General features: G+C 39.3%; 1 protein-coding gene across 1 annotated transcript; it reads right to left on the bottom strand.

Annotated features, from left to right (window-relative positions):
• Nucleotides 1-784: 784 nt before the first annotated feature.
• LOC149312380 (chloride anion exchanger-like) lies at nucleotides 785-17,390 on the bottom strand. The gene is made up of 19 exons (XM_089527201.1): nucleotides 17,260-17,390; nucleotides 16,389-16,528; nucleotides 16,160-16,270; nucleotides 15,115-15,272; nucleotides 14,102-14,266; nucleotides 13,113-13,265; nucleotides 12,441-12,523; nucleotides 11,047-11,194; nucleotides 10,813-10,926; nucleotides 10,645-10,722; nucleotides 9,502-9,597; nucleotides 8,492-8,598; nucleotides 7,876-7,945; nucleotides 7,697-7,789; nucleotides 5,288-5,383; nucleotides 3,346-3,579; nucleotides 2,452-2,506; nucleotides 1,441-1,589; nucleotides 785-856 (listed from the first exon to the last, which is right to left on the bottom strand). The coding sequence occupies exons 1-19, from the start codon at nucleotides 17,388-17,390 to the stop codon at nucleotides 785-787; spliced, it is 2,253 nt and encodes a 750-aa protein (XP_089383327.1).
• Between the last annotated feature and the right edge of the window lie 3,053 nt (nucleotides 17,391-20,443).

Raw genomic sequence — 20,443 nt, 5'->3', positions numbered from 1 at the left:
TAGCTTTTATATATTTTTATGTGGCTTTATACTGTCTTTAGATGATTTTAACGGTTTCAATTTTTATTGCAATATTTTTTGTTTTTAAAAAAATATCTGTGAGGCACCTTGGGTCCCTTCTGGGAGAAAGGTGGCATACAAATGAAACAAATAAACAGACAAATATATAAATTAGATAATGAATAATCTCTTTTAAACTGAGGAATGAACCAGTACAAATGTAATGGTGGCGGTGAGCATGGCTGTTTTACTTAGTCCTGCTGTAAGCCATGGATGTGAAGGTGCAATGGAAAATGGCCACTTTTATGCACCATAATTATTCTGTCCATGACTATAGATGCCTCTGTTCTACCTTCTCATTTATTTTATATGGGGAGGGGGAGTGTGCACCCATGGAATGCACATGGCCCTTGGAGGAATCCTGTGCTACCCTTGGGCTCTTGGACACTAGTTACCCCCTTAACCCCAAGGAGTTTTGTTGTAGTTGTAGTTGCAAAATAAAGGGTATGAGGGCATGGTTTTGTAAATGCTGTTGCAGCCCATTTGATTAATGCAAAAGTGCCTGGATGTCCTTAAAAAATTATTTCTGGCATTGAGAAATAGCAAAGGTGTGGCCCACACTGTTAGGTAGCTCCCCAAAAGGCATACATAAACAATGTTTTATTTAAAGTTTAGATAAGGCACTGTCCATTTGTACTGGGGGTGGGAGGTCTACTTCAGGGCAGCAGTGTCCCAAATGCTCTTAACACGAATGATTCTTTCAAAAGCTGGGCAGAATAGTTTCTCATACCATGAGTTCCCGGTTGCGTAGTCCTCCATTTGTATTGATTATAAAATGATCTTTGCTTTCCTTTTCCTGTGGTGGAAAACATATTGGAGAGTTAGAGAGGAATAGTAGGTTTTTTTTGTGGGGTTTTGTTGGTACAACGTTACATAATAGTTGATTTGTGACCTGATATTAGTTGCTCTTTTATTAGTTTGAAATTTAGCTCAGAGCAGGAACTGCACTGTGTTAATAATCCCACCACCAATGTGCTTTCTTTATATAGATTGATAATCATGAAAATTTTAATGAAAATGGTAATACTCTCTCTCACACACTCTCACTGTGCCTTCAAGTTGCCTGTCGATTTATGGCAACCCCATTAATTTAATAGGGATTTATTAGGCAATATTCAGGAACACTTAAGGAATACTCAGGGATGGTTTTGTCAGTTTCTTCCTCGAAAATATAGCCTACAGCACCTGGTGTTTGTTGATGGTCTCCCATCCAAATACTAACTAGAGCTGCTGCTGCTTATCTTCCAATATCAGACAGGTACCTACCAAGGCCCATATATAAATATACATCAGGAGTTTCTATAGCAAGGTTAACAAAATTCACTAGCTACAGTTAAGATGCTACCAGTGTGAAGACCAGAAACTGCAGCGAGTTCTTACCAGACTGGATTTGTACTTTGGTGAGATTTCTGCAATATCCATTTTCATCAGTATATATAAAACTGCATCATGGATAGTAAGGAAAAACATGGATGGCTTAATTTCATCATCAAAAAATCCACATCTTTCTAGTTTATCCAGAAGGCCGTCTGCAGGGGAAAGGGAAAAAAATGAAAAACAGATCAAATTAAAAAAAAAATTCGGGGAGTGGGGTGGGATAACAGAAGCCCCCTTCAGATGGGCCAACAGCTCACATAAATGCTGGGCTATTCTGTTTCTGGATTTGACTTTGTAGTGTTTCTTCCTACATCCAGTTATGCCCTAAATATACTGAGGTTTTCTCCATTCTTTTCTTCTTATTGAGCTGTGGTTAACTGTGGTATGGGTAAGGTTTCCTTCCTTTCATTTCACCCCCTCCATGAACTCAGCATCTATTTTCCTCCTCCAATACTCACATTCCCTGTCTCAGATATTTAATTTACAACACTTTTGTTATAGTAATAGTTATAAAGCACAATCCAAAAAAAGGAAGGAAGAAAAGAAAAAAAAAATTAAACTGGGAACCAGAAATCTAATGAAGGAAGAGAAGACAATCTCTTGGTAAAGATCATACTGTCATTCAACGCTTCAGCTATGGAATTGCTCAGAAGTACAGGAGGAACTGAGACATTGGATACAGATGAGGAAATTTGCCCCTACCTGCACCAGAAATTCCCAGGATGCCCCCTGCCCGGGGTTAAAAAAAGGTGGCTAATCCCAGTTCACGAGAAATAGTCCAGGCCAGCCAGTGTATTGTATGGATATATTTAAAAATACCAGTAAGTACGGCTACAACTTCCACTAAAGCCTGAGGCTTTTGGCCAATCTGGATGAGCTCATGTTTTCTTTCAGGTTTGAACACGTGACTGTAGTTCTTGTGTTTCATTTCTTTAGGACATTAAAGATGGGCTAATAAGTAAACTTTGACCATGTAGCGTTGCTTAAATGATAAATGGAAACTGATCAGCTTACCATGTGCTCCTACAATATACACATCCACATCAATCCGGAGAAATTCTTTCAAAGTCTGTTAAAGGAGAAATGGGTGACCTTTAGCAATTGATTGACAATATTATACAGAAAATATTAAGAAACATTTCACCTTCTAAGCAGAGAGTAACAAATAAAGGGCTGCTTCCATTGTGTACACTAAAGTGCATCCATATAGGTAATCATAGACCTTTTATGTGCAATACGTTGTGTGGCATAAGTAATGGCATATTTGGCCAGAAGCTGTTCTTCCAGCTGCAGCTTCATGCTGAGGATGCACATAGCAAAATAAATATAGTACATTGATCATAGACATCCAACTGGAAGCAGAATTTATGCAGATTTCCACCAGAAGTGGACTTTAGAACAGTGACTCTCAACAACGGCTAACAGTTGTAGACCCTTAGTATCTAATACAAATTACAATGTTGAGCATCAATCTTCTCCTTAACCACATTTGTAGATACTGCCGTTTAAACGTTTGTGATAGCATATATCCCTCTGCAGCCACCCTTCAGTGACAATATATTTATTTTCTTTCACACTATCCAATTATTACACTATGATTCTATTTGTAACAGCCACGGCAATATCCTATGAACCCTGAGGTTTTTGGTTTCGTGAGGCACTAAAACTCTCTGGCTGAGAATTCTAAATTCCCTCTCTAAATTGCAAACCCAATGGATGTTGCTGTGGCAATTAAAGTGGAAATCATAGTGCTATGACTGTGTAGTGTGAAAAGGACCCAAGGCAGGTTGAGGAGAAGAAAATTAGGGTGCCTTCAGCTGCTTGGAAAGGTGAAAAGATATAAATGTAACAGCATATTTTTCCCCACTTCTACATCCACTGGCTGGATATGGCATGGAAGACAATTACCTCTCCAAGGACTCTCATTGCAGAAACATCAAGAAACGAGACTGCAGAAAAATCAAGAATGAGGCTGTGTATATCAACGACTGGAACTGTGATGTTGGGAGGAAGGTCGGAGTTCCAGTCTATCTGAATTGGCAAGTCTTTGGTATTTGTGGGCTGATCCAGTTCTTCGATGTGGTTGTTGTCCAGTTCTTCATCTGAATCATTTACAGCATTAACAGTGCAAAGAAAACCTTTCTGTATGAAAACATAAAAAGTTAGGAAGATTAATGAGAAGATGACACAAGACATTTATGTGATCCTCGGTGATGCTATTCAAGGTAAGCTGTTACCAGTGTCTTGTATGGGAAAAGAGACTGAAGAGACACAGTCATATTTCAAGTGAAAAGTGTGAAGAAAATGCAGCCCATGGGCCATATTTGGCTCCAAGCCCTTCTCTGCAGCCCTCCAAATCTCTTCCTGAATCTCAACATCTTCAGATTCCCCAATTCTATTCTATTCTATCTATTCTATTTTCATGCGTGTCTAATCTTAACAGCCCTCCCTTCCCCAACCATGGTTTTTGGTCAAGCAAACCAGCCAACCAATTAACAAAGATGAAAAAGTTGGAAGCTAAAACTGGAGGCAGACTTTCAGTCAGCTGCAGGACTGATTTCCAGCAATTTTTGGCTGCAACTCTGAAAATATAGCTTGGGTGACAGGTGAAAATTAGCCCTTGCCATGGTCTTATCTTATGATAAAATAGTGCTGCTGAACACATGCAACATGAGGTAACTTGATGGATGCCTGATGTATTTCTTCTACATACATGCAAATACAGTACTGTACTTGCTTATTCCAAATAGATATGGCCTATAGTTATCAGTGCCTCTGGGGTGACACATCAATTTCCCCCTCTTTTCATTGTTTCTAATTAACTTAATACACAAATGCACAAGCCACTTTTTCATATTCTTCTCAGGATGGATTTGAAGAGAAAGCAGTTGTGTGGTGTCCTCTTCAAAATTACTCAGTATGGCTGTTGCTTGATGTGGGGAATCCAATATGCGCAGGATTTCACAGGGATTCATGTACGGGAGTGTTTACATTGTCAGGTTTAAAACCATCCACCATGTGAGGGTTGACTTTCCTTTCAAGGTACACTTCCACTGAAAACAGGTCACTGGAGGTCACACAGGAGGTATTTAAAACTTTACTCTTTACCATCCACCCTACCTTTATTTCCCAGAATTGCCTCACAAAGTTAGTTTTCTTCCTTGGCAACAAAATGCAAAATTTTTATTTCAAGATTATGGAGGAAGATATGACTAGACAACAGATTCCATTCCGGTGTCGCTAAGCCCTCATTACTTGGCCAAGTTCTTGTTGCTTTGTATATGCAGGGCTGCTATCTGGTTGCCCAATAAGTTCTCTTGGGCAGGATGCCCTCTACTTCTTTTTATCTAGATACTCTTTCCTTTTGCGCTATGTGTGTCTGTATAGCAGGAACAGCTTCGCTTAGCACATTTTCTTGGACGTCACAGAGCGGGAATACAGTCAGAAACCATCATCTACTGATGGAATGCATTTGATAAATTTCAGAGCCTTTCAGTTCTGTTCCAATTGTAGAGACAGCCTTAAGACCTTTTTCCCCTTATCACTGCTAGGTCTTAGCCCTTTTTGGACTGAAACCTAACAGGGAGTTTGAACTCTTTACTGAAAGACTGTGCTTTTCCCCACACTTGACTTATAACTCTTATCTTTATGAAGGTGGCCATAAAACTGTAAAGTCGAAAGCTTTCATGGCCGGCATCCATAGTTTTTTGTGGGTTTTTCAGGCTATGTGGCCATGTTCCAGAAGAAGAAACTTTTCTGGAACATGGCCACATAGTCCGAAAAACCCACAAAAAACTATTATTTGGCCCTTATTCTTCACACTTTGTTTCAAAGGGAAGTGCATACTTACAGGTGTCACTTGAAGCTCTCCTTTCTTCAGCATCCTTCTGATTTTTCTCAAAGCTTTGTTGCGCTTGCGCAGCACCCTCAGTGGTTTAAAGCCAACCTGATTTAAAAAGGAAAGAGAGATAACAAAAACCAGATTGTTTTTCATCATCTTGCTGGTAAATTCTAAATATATTTTCAAGTAGGTAATAGGAACCTTGATTTTTAAAAAAGAGTTTAAGTATAGATTTGATTGTAAAGTTGTTCTAAGTGAGCCAAAATGTTCCTATACATTCACAGCAGAGTAGACCTAGTTGAGGCTTAGCACATTGCACCCACCAACCCTGCCTCCCTCCCTTCCTTTGATATACATGAGCCCTTTTCCTAAATGCCCTGTTCTTTGGCATCCCCCCCCCCAGCACACTATATTTAAAGACTTCCTAAGTTATTTAACCATGGGTCCCGCTTATGTTTGAATTGGGAAACATTGATTATACAGGTTGAAATCTGTTAAGACCTGAAACCATGGCTTGAGGTTAGTTTGTTCTGAATTTGATAATCTTAGGCCTGAACCACACAAGCAAAAAGAAGCAGCTTTTGGGCACTTTGGGGTCATAGCATTTAGAGATGATGTATGCCCCCAATGCAGCCCGAAGCCACTCCAATGCAGTGCTCTGGTCCTTTGCACTGGAGCAAAAATAACTGATTTAAACTGACTCCTGGCAGTGCAGCTTGGGTCTGTCAGTGATGGCCTGCTTTCAGAGCAGGCTGTGCAGTTGTTGTGGACCTGATACACTTACGGCCAGAGTGGCCTCATGCTGTGCTATCCCGACCATCTATTTTGGCCCATAGTTTCCTAGCTTGGATATAATGGGAAGGCATGGTTTGCTAAGGAAAGGAAAGAGCAAACAAGTACTACAACTGTGCATATCTCTATAGCCAGCATCAAGCTTTTTTGTTTTTCATTGATAACAAATAAGTCTTTGACTTGCCAGTTGCCATGGTTAACATGATTGTTCAGCATTTTGCACTAGGAAGTGCCATTATTTTGAATTTTAAATTGAATTTTAAAAATGGCCAATTTTGTCCACTTTCAGTGCAGTTTATTTTCACGTTACTGGTCAATGCCCCTCATGAGTGTGAAAACTATCCCGTTTTTGCAGGATTTTTCCTGGATTTAAATCCCATATTTGCACGGGATTTAGGCACTTAGCCTCCCATGTGATAAACTCCTTAGTGGTAGCCAGGAGTGCATTTACACATTTAAAGCACATGGCCTAGCTGTGCCTGTTCCTTGGGACATCAGATCTGGCCACAGTGAAACATAGCTTAGTTACATCCCATTTGGACTGCTGCATCAAGGGGCAGCCTTTAAGGAGTGTTTGGAAAGTTCAGCTTGTCCAAAGAGCTTCAGCCAGATTGTTAACTAGGGCTGGCTAAAGAGAACACACAACTTCCTTGTTGCTTTCCAGGAACAATTCAAAGCCCTGGTTATAACCTTGCAAGCCCTATATGGCTCAGGTCCAGGTCACCTAAAGGGCAGTATTCTCCCATTCCTGTGCCTTGAGATCCTCTGAGGTTCCCCCCCCCACACACACACTCGGCAGGCTTTCGAAGACTGAAAGCTCAAGGGGACTGGGCCTTGCAAAATTCTGCTGTACTATTGTGTGGTTTTTTTTATTCATTGTTTTTAATAGTTATGCTTTTTAACATGTTTTAATTTGATGGATACTTTAATGATACAGTATTTTAAACTTTTGTATCTGGGATTTATAGAGAGATAGTGTGGTATAGTGGACTATGACTCTGGAGACTAGGGTTTGAATCCTGACTCGGCCATGTAAACCCACTGAGTGATCTTGGGCAAGTCACACTCTCTCAACCTCAGAAGAGTGCAATGGCAAACACTCTCTGAAGAAACTTGCCAAGCAAATCCCATGATAGATTTGCCTTAGGCTTGCCATAAGTCAAAAATGACTTGGAAGTACTCAACAATCTGGTATTTATATTTATAGCAATGTCTCTTTTGACTGTTGTAAGCTGCCTTAAGTCCCAGACTGGGAAAAAGATTGGATATAAATAAACATAACAACAACAACAACAACAACAGATAACTATTTTTACTATGCTGGCCAGAGGCTGTAAGGCCAAATGCGCCTGAAAAATTATTATGTACCATGGTTTATAGTAAAAAGAAAAAAGAAAACTTTCATAAATCGTTTGATGAACACCTGTGCCAGTAAGTTGACTTCTGGTATTTAATAAAAAATATACAAACAGCACATTTAAAAACAACAACAACAAGTAACATAGCAAGAAAATGCCAATTAAAACTGGAAAGGAGACATTTATTGTCTGGCAGTATATCATTTAAAATAATATGCTACGTGAACAATAATTTCTATAACAGAATTATCACTAGTGAAATACTTACAGCTGCAGTCAGTTTATCCTTGAAGAAGTCAATATTAGCAAAGAAGATTGGGGATGGACACCTGAAGATCTTCACTCCCTCTGGCTCATATATCTAGGCCACAAAACATTATCTATTAATCTAATGCATCCTATCACGGTCAGCTCACATATGTTAGCTAGTATAAATAATATTCTTACATCTGTGTAATCTTTTCTGTTTCTGTAGATGTCCTTTCTTCCAACATTGGCCAGAAGTGAGCATTTTGGACTGTAGCAAGAAAAAAATGGGGGGGGGATTAAATTTACAGAGAAATAGGATGTGGATCATTGTGAAATCGTTAGCCACCATATTTTGCAAAAGTGTTTCCAAGGTGCTGAAAATTGAGGCACTGGGGCGCATAATAAAGAGACAGCCAGAGAGGTCCTTTGAGGTCCTGCGAAAACTGCAGAGGCCCCACGACCAGGAAAGCACTGCAGACATCATTTCCCAGCATCCCAATCTGCAGCATCTTGGAAATGCTTTGGTCAGGGCACTGCCAGGCTGACAAGATAGGTTTTGGGCATCATGTTTGGCCATTCATGACTGTAAACATGAATACCCAGCAGTTATGAGTTCAGTTTATGGTCTCGTAACTGCTGAACAACCTACCAGCCTATAACGCTAACTAATTAATTTTATTACTGTACTGATTAATTGGTTATTACTTAGTTTATTACTACAACAAATACTTTTTAAAAGTAACTTTCTAAACTTTAGCTGCTGCAAGCATTTCAGCTGGCAAGTTGGATAGAAACAATACAAACATTTACTCACAACTGCGCACGGAATATAACCGTCAGGAGTTCAAATCCTAGTCCAGCTGCTAGTCCAAGATCCAACCCCAGTAAAATAGCAGCTAGGAACGTCACTACCCAGACGAACTGACAAACAAACAAACAAACAAGCAAATGTCAAATAACAGATAACGTGAATACATTGCATTGTTTATTAAAACAAATGGAGGGGCAAGGAATTCCTGGCCCTCATTGCTAATATCACTGCTAATGGTAAAAGAGTGAGTTGAGGATAGAAGCCATGTTGAAGTTGTAGGAGTGATCAGAGTTTGGAAAGTTACTGTTTGGACCTTAATGCTCAGAATTCCCCAGCCAGTATAACTTTGTCGTCTCTGGGAATGATTCATGGAAAATATATTTAATCGTAAAATTTATTAACTAGAGAAACGTTCAAGGTTTGGGCTTGAAACTTTGACTAGACTGATCTTTGACGAGAAATATAAGGATCTCAGGAACATGGGAATCTGCCTCATGCCAAAGATATTAAGACTCCTCCTCCCATCCATTAATGTGCTTATTAATGGCTGTGTTAGCTGGGAGATTTTGGGTGACGACATCTAAAAAGGTAACTTTCCCAACTTTTGTATCAAAAAATGCTCTCACTTTGTGAGTGTGGTTTACTGTTTGCAGATGTGTGTCTTGTTTGCCTTCCTTATAGACAGCCCTTTCAAAATGTTTATTGTAGAAATGCACAACTATGAGTGCACTGTTGAAATACAGTTCCATAAGCACAATATTGCATGGTATGTTTTATGAACACGCAAATGGAAAACAACCATTATCACCACCATCCCACTACAAAGTAGATAAAAACTATAAATACAATTCTCTGATCCAGGACTGGTTTTTATGTGGGTCAGGTAGAATTAAATAAAGCACGGATGTTGATTGACAAATGTATTTTACAATACATTTGGATGCATGTTAGACCAGCTCCAAATGAAATTGCAAGAGGGTTTCATTCTAGACCTTTTATCATTATGTACTTACACAGTCATACTTGTCTTTTTTCCACAAAACTCCTATCTCTTTGAACTGCATCAGCATTCCTTTTAAATTGCCAAGAGCCAGAGCTGCAAGGACTGACTGGTGGTGGGGGAAAAAAATCATAATACACTTTAAAGCTTTAAAGTCAGGTTTTTAAATTGAGAGAGAGAGAGAGAGAGAGAGAGACTTAAATAATAGAAAGATGAATGTGTATATTTGGGGTACCTTCCTGCTATGAGACATTAAAGTATTAATTATCCTTGTGTATAATGCATATACTGTGATCTGAAACATATTCATCATGCCAATATCAATGAGTCCGGGTCAGCATGTTGAGTTAAGCAAATATAAAGCAGGTCCAGCATATTTCAGAATTGTTTTTTATTTAGGGATAGGAGGTTTGACAACAAACAACAACAAGGCACTCATACACAGAAATTATTGTGTATGAAGGGTAGTACTGTATACTCTACCAAAATATGATTCAAGTAAACACCAGTGGAGACCAGCCCTACCATTAGGCAGATGGAAGAACCAGCTGCTTCAGTTAATGGATTTTGAGAATCAATAAAAGATAATAGATAAGAACCTGCACTGCGGTTAGCATTATGGATCCATAACTACTCCATATTCCAATATGCTACATATTCATGATTATGGCACTATTGTCACTATTGTAAATATCCAATAGAACCTAGTTTATGGCACAGGCAGGATTACTTGGCTAGTCCTCTGCTGCCCTTGAACCATTGTCTCAGGGGTGGAAGGGGAGCTAGTTGTATCATCCTGAAACATCTCAGTTACTCATGCTGCAGACTCTGTCACTTGGAGGAACTCCCTTGAATTTAATATGAGTTCTAGGAGTCAATTATTTAGGTCATTTCTAACTATGGGATCAAACACACTGGCAGCTTGGAGTAGCTTAAGGCTGCTAGAACCCTGGTTGCTCTCTGTTTGGCGCGGAACCACAGTGACCAGACACTATGGTCCTGAGGCTGGCCACTGCTGTGGTCCTGAATGGGCCACCAGTAAGGAGTGCTCTTTTGCATTCCTTTTGCCAGCAGCCACAGCAAAGCTTTGGCTTGATCTGAAGAGGAGAAAAACTACTGTTATACATGTGTGTGTGTGTGTGTGTGTGTGTGTTACCTTCTGCAGTGGTTCCAAGAGATGACCAATGGCAAGGATGACAATCAAGACAATGATGGCTGAGAGGAATCCAGCAATCTGTATGAAAAAAGAGTCAATTTTAATTCATTATTCTAAAATATATACTCCTTAAATTCAATTATTAAGGAAGTCTTGTTTATGCAATACCTGTGTTTTACCTCCTGTGCTCTCCTGTACACCAGACCTTGACAGTGAAGTGCTTGCAGCAAATCCTTTGAATGAACCACCAAAGATATTGCTTATTCCAAAGGCAATTAATTCCTTTAAAAACAATCAAAACAATTTTATTTTATTACCAACCAAAGAAAGCATTTTCGGCTGGCATTGACATATCCATCCATCTCTCTCCCCCTCTCTCTTTCTTTTTCTTTGACAGATTACCTGATTGGCATCAATGGGGTAATCGTGCTTGATGGAATATACTTTAGCCACTGAAAAGGCTACAGCAAAGCCAACAATGGCAATGGAGAAACCATCACCCACACAGCTTTGGAGAATACTCATATCCGGTGAAACAGGAGCCTGGAACCTAAAAATGAAATTGCAGTAAGAGAAGGGATTAAAAAACAAGTAGGTTATGTGTGTGTGTATGCAATTTTATCAGCATGCCAAAGGACCAGCAATACGTATAGGATGTGTGTGTATGTGCTTCCAAGTAATTTGTCGACCTATGGCAACCCCATGAATTTCACAAGGTTTTCTTAGGCAAGGAATACTCAGAGGTGGTTTCACCAGTTCCTTCCTCTGAAATATAGCCTATAGCACCTGGATTTATTGGTGATCTCCCATCCAAGTACGAACCAGGGCTGACCTTCAAGTCATCTGTTGACCTATGGCAACCCCATGAATTTCACAAGGTTTTCTTAGGCAAGGAATAGTTTTTAATATTGGATGGGATCTGATGCCTTTAGGATAATCATACCTCATACAATGGCCAACCTAAGAGCATGGTTCTGCTTGTGGAAAAATCATTGCACTCATGGAAGTCTTCTTTTAGATTATGAACAACAGAGGAATCTGGTACAATTATTTTTCTTATGCAACTAAGGCAGTGAGTGTCTTTGATGTCCTCTCCTTTCTAACACATTAAAATGCACACACATAAACATCAACTAAAATTCTTTGCAGGTATGGGCAATGAAGGTTACATAAAGATCTGGTTCAGATTATCTTGCTCAGCAGCATAGTGAAGTCCACTGGCACATGTTTCTGCTACTATGTGCTACACTATGGAAAATCCAGTGGAACTGTGCTAGCACTCTTTTCCTCTGCTAGTGATATGCTGGATTTAGGCCAATGCCGACAGGCCAGCAATTGTGCAATTGACTGCATTGTGTAATGCTGGATGGTGGAAACAAATTCTCCATTCAGATATAAGACTTGAGTGGGCCTTATGTTCCCAGCTCAGCCACTGGATATCTTTGAGCAAGATACATGCTCTCAGTCTCAGGGGAAGGCAATGTCAAACCTCTTCTGAACAAATTATGGAAAGAAAACCCCATGATAGGTTCACCTTAGGGTTGCCAAAAGTCAGAAATGACTTGGAGGCATACAACAACAACAACAACTATTTGTTCTGGGCATGGCCACCACAGTAGTCCCTTCCTTACAACTGTCCAAATTATAGTCATTACAAGTATTTCAACTATGCTCTGGCAGCCCTTTCCAAATTTCAATCATGGTATGACAAAACATTCCCCTCCACAACTTACACATATAATGCAAAATAATTTATCTAAAGATGCATCCTGACATTATAAGAGTGTATAACTTACCCCTTCTCTAGGTTTCCAACAACAGCTACATTATATTTGTTTTTGAAATCGAAGGCATAGGATAGCCCAGCAGCTATGACTGTCTGGAAAGAAGCACAAAAGCATACATAATATTTCAATGAAGATTTTCATTATCTTCCCCTCCCGTGTTAGTATTACTTGTAGTACTTGTTAGTACTCCTTGTATTTATACTGTTTGCTTTCAGATTACTGACCATATTTTGTAATGTTTGCCTTTTCCTCATCAAACCTATCTTCAAATGTTAGCTATTAATATTCAAAATGGTAAAATTGTACAAAAAATGACTTTATCTCTGAAATACTGAAATGAAAAAGTCTAACTTCCCATTGTAATCCAGCCCAATAGGAACCATTTGACTTCATTTGGGGAGAATGCTTATTAATAACAGCCTAATTTAAAAAAACCCTTCTTTGTAAATTCTATTGTGATATCCTTTTAGGTCAGCTGGACTTTCTGACAAGAGAATTTGAAAGAGTCTCTTAACACTGAGTATGAGTTATCAAAGGATAACTTTTTGTGTGTAATAGTCTTACTTGTCCTAAACAGGACAAAAATTAAATACTCTGTGACAATACATAACACAAAGTTTGTGTGTGTTAAAAACATATCTACTTTGTAAACATTTTTAAAAAAGAAACAGAAATCATTACCACAATGAGTTCAATGGGAATAGGTGCTGGGAGCTTGGCTTTAAAACGTTCATTTAGTTCTTTGAATGCGAATACGACGACCAAGATGATAAGTGATGTGACGAGATCTGCAATGTTTGTGTCCGTTATCTGACTAAATACATCTCTAAGTGTCTGTGAAAGAATTTAAAAAGAAACACCATGTCACAAAGGAAAACAATAATATACATAGTATTTAGAAATCTCTTTTCAAGTCTGTAGCTAGTAGTAGTTCTAGCCAAGTAAGAACCAGAGCAAGCATGGTAAAGTAGTTAGTGTGTCAAACAAGGACATTACTTATTTATTAATTTATTTTTATGCTGCCTTTCTCTCAAAGTGGGACCCAAGGTGACTCACAGAATTAAAAATCTACCAATGCGAATTTAAAAATCCCCCATATAAGGTTTAATAGGTCATGACCTGCACTTTGAATTATGCATGGAAAGGTAGCCAGTGAAGCTGTTTCAACAAGGGAGTTATATGCTCCTTATAACTGGACCCAGTCAGCACTCTGGCCATTATGTTTTGAACTTGCTAAAGTTTCCAAACATATTTCAAATGGAAGCCCCACAGAGCATGCATTACAGTTGTCCAAATGGAAAATAATCAAGGAAGCTTGGATTCACATCCTGACTCAACCATGAAACTTAACTGGGTACCCTTCAACTAGTTAGACTTATTCAGCCTAACCTTGGTTGAAGCTTGTGTATTTGGGCTGAAGAATATGCTGTGTGGAGCTTCTTGGGGGAATATAAGGTGCAATCAATTTATTAAAAGATTTTGTTTTTAAAGGATCTTGAACTGGGAAGGCTTAGGAGTGCCATGAATCAGAAACAACTTGAAGGCACACAACAGCAACAATGACAAAGCTAAGAAAATTGTGGCTTGTTCTTGTGGTTACTTGCTTAATACCTCACAATAACCAGAGAGGTTCTCTGAAGTATAATCACATATGAGTTTGAAATACTTACCCAAATAATTCCCAGTGGTGTATTATATCCAGGAACTGGAAGTTGAAATATGAATTTCAGCTGAGACATTACCACATGGATAGCTGCGGCTGTAGTGAATCCACTTATTAATGACTGAGATAAATAAATAACTATGAAACCTATTCGTAGGACACCCAACAGCAGCTGGAACACAAATAAAAAAAGTTGTATTGGGATGGATATACATGTGTAACACAAAATCCACAGTAATCTCCCCCTCCCCTCTCAAAAAGCCTCGCAAAGCTATCTATTAAACTCAGCATTTTTTGTCAACCAGATGGCTTTAAAACAGGAATCAAATACCATTACTATTGAGAGAAGAAGAAAAATTCCAAGGGAGAGTGTCAAACCATTGGTCATAGTAGCTGGTGCTTGTAGACTGTATACAGTCTTTGGAAGTCCAAACGTTCCCTACACCTGTTTTTCAGCAGCTTTGTAAAGCAGGTCATTTTTTTGTCCCATATGTCCAATAAAGTGGTGGTGGGACTGAGACATATGGGTACCCAATGTGTTCATTACCGAGCTGAAATTTTAACTTGAAATTTCCTGGTTCAGTTCAGTTTATCTTTATTATGGTCATAGCTTACATCAGTACATTGGCTCTTTACCCAACTGTTGCCTCCGTTTTTTCCACTGACAGCCTCTAGACACTATAAATCCAAACTAACTCAAGTAAGCTCCAGAAAAACCACATGAGTAGCTTGGTTATTTTGTTGGGAAGAACTTTACCACTGTGTTGCGTACTGTATTAGAGATTTTACCAACATTAGACTTATTGCTAAAGGCACCTTAGAGCTATTTGCTCTGCAGGCCTTTTCTTGCAATATTCGTACTTTCTGCTTTAAGAGCATTGTAGAGTAGTTTTGTGGAATGATCTCATGGCCTGGTGAATAGGCAGATCAGAGATCTGAGCTGTTGTCTAAAAAAAATCTGGAGGGATCCATTTCCCCCCAGTCTTTATTCAAGATATTATTTTGGAAATAAATACCCACCTGAATAATGCCAGCAAGAACAGTCACAGATGCTGCCACCATGACTCTTTTCTGATCAATCAATGAACTGTTTGTTAGCGTGCTGTTGTTATCAGGTGTATCTGGGACTACCCTTAAAACTGCTCCTCCTACCATCAAGCTCAAGACAGGGAAAGGACCTGTGTGACAGGAGTGTCAAATGAAGAAACATTATTGTTCTGCTTAGAAGATTCTATATATAGCATGAACGCTTCAGTGAACAAAGAAGTTAAAGTTCGATTTTCCCCTTATTGCATCTTTGACTGATTTACCCTAACCCCAATATTGCTTGGGTGTATCCACACTGCAGAATTGAAGCTGCCTTTAAGATGTCTCAGGCCTGAGATAGACAGTCTGAAAGAGGCGCGGTGGCAGCGATACTAGGGTTCCGGACCACGCAGCAACCACATGGTCCGGAACCCTAGTATGTAATGGCAGAGGCCTGATGGCGGTACCTGATCCATATGGCCAACACCATTTTCATGTAATGGACGCATAGCATCCGCACGTTGCAGCATGTCCATTACGTCACGAGCTCTTTTAATTCCGGAGGGAAGTTGCGTGGTCTAGTGGCTGAAGCATCCCTTTGGAGTTAAAATGGGCATTGGCAAACTGCCGTTTTCAGGCGGTCTGTACTGCGCCTCAGTTTCTTTGTCCTCCTTCCAATCTCCCCTCCCTTCTGTCCTCAGATTACTTCCATTGCCACAAACCGATATCAAAGAACAAAAGTAGTATGCACTCAATTCATTCAGCAGCAGGGCAAAGAGAGAAGGGGCAGAATCTTGCCCTTCCCAATAGGTTCAAGCAAAAAGAAACTGCTGCAGAATCTCCTAAGCTTGTGTGTTCTTCCTCACTGAGAACTTTTGCCATTTTAGCTACACTGATATTGCTTGACCACACGTGTCTTGGTTTTCATCTATGAAATGTTGGAAGTTATGGCATGTTATATTGTAAAAGCTCAGTGTGAGGTCATTTAGATGCTTGGAGGAAATAGCCCAAGTGTATATTAGTATACTGCTCAACGTACCAACGGAAATATGTCTAGAAGTGCCAAAGAAAAAATATATAACTACTGGGAAAAAGGCAGCGTACAGTCCGTAGCCTGGAGGTATATTCACCAGCAAAGCAAATGCTAGACCTAAAATGAAAGAGAGAAAAAATTGTACATCACTGTGGAGAATATATGGGTATATGCAAGACTGTATGGAGACTTTTATAGAGATAAATGATTTACCAGTCTTAAAAAAAATGGTTACCTTGTAAGACAGCAACAAGCCCTGTGCTAATTCCCGAAACAATGTCATTGAGGATCCAGTCCTTAAAGTGATATGCAGGGAGCCAGGAGACGATAGGAAACAAATTAAGAGCAACTTTTTTTGCCTTCTGCGGAGTGCAGCTGAAAAGACAACAGTTTAAGCATGAAACAGTTTAAATATTCATGGTTCTGGTAGGATCCAGGGAAAGAACAATATTTACTGGGTAATAGAAAGACGTTTCCTTCAAATTTATATTCAAATATGTTGGTCTGAAATTTTGACAGTCCTTCAGGGAAATGGAGTTCTGCTGCAGAGAGGCAGCCACTGAGCCTTCCTAATTGTACATGGACAGTGGGTTACATGGTTTTAAACTTGAGAGCTTGCTGCATGGTACAAGTAAGGGGAAGGATAATTCCAAAAGAAGTTGGTCCCAAGTATTTTCTGTGGGCCAAACCAAAAGCCATGAATTGCCTCCAGACATTGCTGCCAGATGTGTCTCTACAGATGGACTGGCTCCTTCATCTGGATGTGGGTGGATCTCAAGCATGATGTGAACAGGAGGATTTAATATGCTTACAGTTGTAAACCGCTTAGACAGTATGAAGTGGTATATAAATGAAGCTGTTTGTTTGTTTGTTTAGCAGGCAAAGACTCAATCCCTTTGTATTTCTTACTTTTCTTTGCTCCCCGATCCCACATCAACATGCCATTCTAGAATATGGAAAACTCACTGGGAATAATTTACTGAAACTCTTTTCTAAAACATTAACAAAAGAATCATATTAACATGGGTGAAAAGTAGAGAAAGATGTGCCAAGGCACATAACTATTTGTATCTGACATTAGCATTAAAAAAAATCACAGCTCTTACCTAAAGCATACTCTGAGGTGATCCACAAAGTTTTTATGATATCTATGGACCTTCTGATGCTCTTCATCAAACGATTGGTCTGAATACACCGGCCGTGCCACAACATACTGATTGCCTACAGGTTCAACCATTTTGCTAGAATATTCTTCTGGATGACAGCGTTTTGATCCTTCCTTATTGTAAAGTCACTTGAAGCCCTGAAAATAAATGACAACGCGCGCTTTTAAAATATCCTGACGTCTACAGATGAGTGAGCTCCAAATTGAGCATTACCACCTTTGAAGATCAAACGGAACAGGATTATAATATTGAAACTGAGGTTTTATAATGACATTCCTCTTTCTTCAGCTTCACACTCCAAAGTGGTAACTCTCCCAGGAAGAAAAGGAAACCAAGATATTGCCCCAAACGGAGAGCTGAAAAACGTAGACGCCTGGCTGCTTATCTCTGAGTCACTAGTGAAAGATTAAAAAAAAAAGATCAACTTTTTTTGTTTTAACAGATTCCAGTTTTAATGGTGAGAAAAGAGATCATTGTTGGCTTCTGGGAAAGGATGAATGCTCAGTTAATTTTGGCCAGCTACTGCACTGTTAATGATGGACCCAGGCCAAACTCTGAACTTTAAATTTTCTTTATACTTTGGAAAATTCAGTATTCTGAGTTCAGATTTTTTTTAAAGAGATCTATAGAGATTTACAATAATAACAACCAAAGGTTGTTTCCTTGTAATAGTTTTCAGCAAACTCAAAATATCAAAATATCAAGAAACTCATTTGTTATATTGGGGATGATCTTATTTGTTCTAGCATTTTTATTTTACGTTGTTATTTGGTGGTTTTATTCTGTCATTCACATAGTGGACTAAGCATTATATTGGCTTCTAAAGTATAAGACACTTTCCTGTGATTTTTCGGAAGCCTCTTGAACATAATATGATTGGATAATATTGACACTTTGTCCCTTTTTAAGGAAAATATTGTGCCCACATACCCTGTGAGTTAATGCTAGATATATTACTATGAGTGTGTCTGCACTGTAGAAATAATGCAGTTTGACACCTCTTTAACTGCCATGGCTCCATCCTACAGAATTCTGGGATTTATAGTTTTGTGAGCCACCAACATACTTTAGCAGAGAAGGCTAAAAACCTTGCAAAACTACAAATCCCAGGATTCCATAGGATGGCACTACGGCACTTCAAGTGGTGTCATACTGCATTATTTCTATAGGGCAGATGCACCCTAAGATGTATTAGTCTTCTCTAGGATAGGATATAGTGGGATAGAAGGATATGCATTTTGTTGTGTGCCCTCCAAGTTGTTTCTGACTCATGGAGACCCTATCACAGGGTTTTCTTGGCAAGATGTCTTCAGAGGGAGTTTGCCATTGCTTTCTTCTGAGGATGAGACAGTGTGACTTGCCTGAGGTCACCCAATGGGTTTACATGGCTGAGCTGGGATTCCAGCCCTGGTTTCCCTGAGTCTTAGACCAACACTTAAGACAAGCTCTCTAATTCACTTAATAGTACTATAGTCTTTATTTTACTGTGTTTTTCTCTTGTAATTACTATATATCATGAGTGTTTACCGCACTTTCTCTTCTTTCTTCCCAGAGACCCCATTCTTCAGATCTTTTTTCAGTCTGACTAATCTAGATGACAGTTGAAGGTTGGTAATTTTTAATATGCCTGTTCTTTCACCAAAGCCAGTATTTGTTCCAGATGTGTTTGTAAGTGTAGACTTCTAGTGAAGGATTTTAAGCTGACAGGCCATGACGCAGTTTCCTGCAAACCATAACATATTAATGGAGAAAAGGGAAGTATTCTCTTTAAGTAATAATTAATTGGAAGAGAACATATTGTAACATCTCAACCTTTCTATTCACTTTGGTGGAAGTGCTTCAGCGTGGAGGGTATTTTAAATGGCAACTGCATTAGACTTGAGCAGCGAAATTTCTTTATAAAAAATGTTAGCAAACCATCAATATAGTATCAATTGTTCTATAAGGTAAACCTTAAATATCTTCTTCCTCCATTCTTTTTGTTTTGAAGGCCCCATACAGACAGGCCAAAATAAAGCTGCTTCGGGTCACTTTGGAGGTATGCTGTTTAAATGATGCATGTGTCTTAAGAGGCCAGAAGCTGCACCAAAGCTGTGCTCCAGTCTTTAGGACTGTACCATGGCTTTAGCGTGGTTTGCGGACTCTTAGGACGCATGCATCATTTAAGCATCATACCTCCAAAGTGACCCGAAGCAGCTTCATTTTGGCCTGTCTGTATGGGGCCGAAACTTTCTATTTTTCTTTATTCTCCTGCCTTAGATGATCAGAAGTCTCTCTGTTGGTTTATAGAATTTTTTACATTAACTAGTAGAGCTTTGAAATGAGATGCAAATACGACACCCATTGACAAAATAGAGATTATACGCAGAATCTTTAGGGCACATGTGAGGGAACACAAGCCGGTGATGCTACACAATTATAGCACTATGATTCTGTTTTAACTGGCATGTCAACATCTTATAGAATCCTGGGATTTGTAGTTTGGTGTTTGGTTAAGGAGCCCTGGTGGTGCAGTGGTTAAAAGCTGGTACTTTAGCCACAAGGTTGTGAGTTCGATCCTGCAAGGCTCCATCATTTTGTAGGTTGGTAAAATGAGTACCCAGCTTGCTGGGAGCAATTGGCTTACACATTGTAAACCGTTTAGGGAGTGCTAATTCACTGATAAGCAGTATAGAAATGTACTTGCTATTTCTGTTGCTTCTGGTGAGGTGCTAGAGCTCTCTGGCTGAGAAATCTAAGTAAGTCCTTTTTCAGTTGCAGATCCCCGAATTACCATAGGACCGAACCATGCAGTTAAGGTGGAATCACAGTGCTATGATAGTGTACAGTGTGGAAGAACCCCATACGACTCTCCAAATGTTTTTAAACTGCAGCTCGCTAGCCAGCACTGACAGTGATGTGGGACGAAGGGAACTGCAGTCCAACAGTGTCAGCTTGGCCACTCCATCCCTGCTCTACCAGTTTTTTTCTGGACAAAGATTCAAAGAAAGTAATACTTTTCTGATACTGAAGATATCCCCCGCTGCATCTTATTGAAGTGCATTTGGCTTTTTTCACAATTTTCATACGAATAAAACAAAACATTGAACTGGCTGCTTGAGTTTTTTACAGAACCTTCAGTCTG

This window comes from Sceloporus occidentalis, unplaced genomic scaffold (genome assembly GCF_023333645.1).
Source record: "Sceloporus occidentalis isolate IW3139 unplaced genomic scaffold, rSceOcc1.0.p SCAF_5, whole genome shotgun sequence".
Lineage (NCBI taxonomy): Eukaryota > Metazoa > Chordata > Lepidosauria > Squamata > Phrynosomatidae > Sceloporus > Sceloporus occidentalis.
Note: the sequence above shows the minus strand (reverse complement) of the source record. Positions and strands in the feature narration are given on the sequence as shown.

Bases quoted from the DNA above. Each gene is read 5' to 3' on its own strand.
- LOC149312380 (XM_089527201.1), bottom strand. From the start codon at position 17,390: ATGGTTGAACCTGTAGGCAATCAGTATGTTGTGGCACGGCCGGTGTAT. The intron at 16,529-17,259 runs GTAAGAGCTGTG...TTGTCTTTTCAG, and splicing joins CACCTCAGAGTATGCTTTAG to CTGCACTCCGCAGAAGGCAA. The intron at 3,580-5,287 runs GTAAGTATGCAC...GTTTTCATACAG, and splicing joins GAGAGCTTCAAGTGACACCT to AAAGGTTTTCTTTGCACTGT.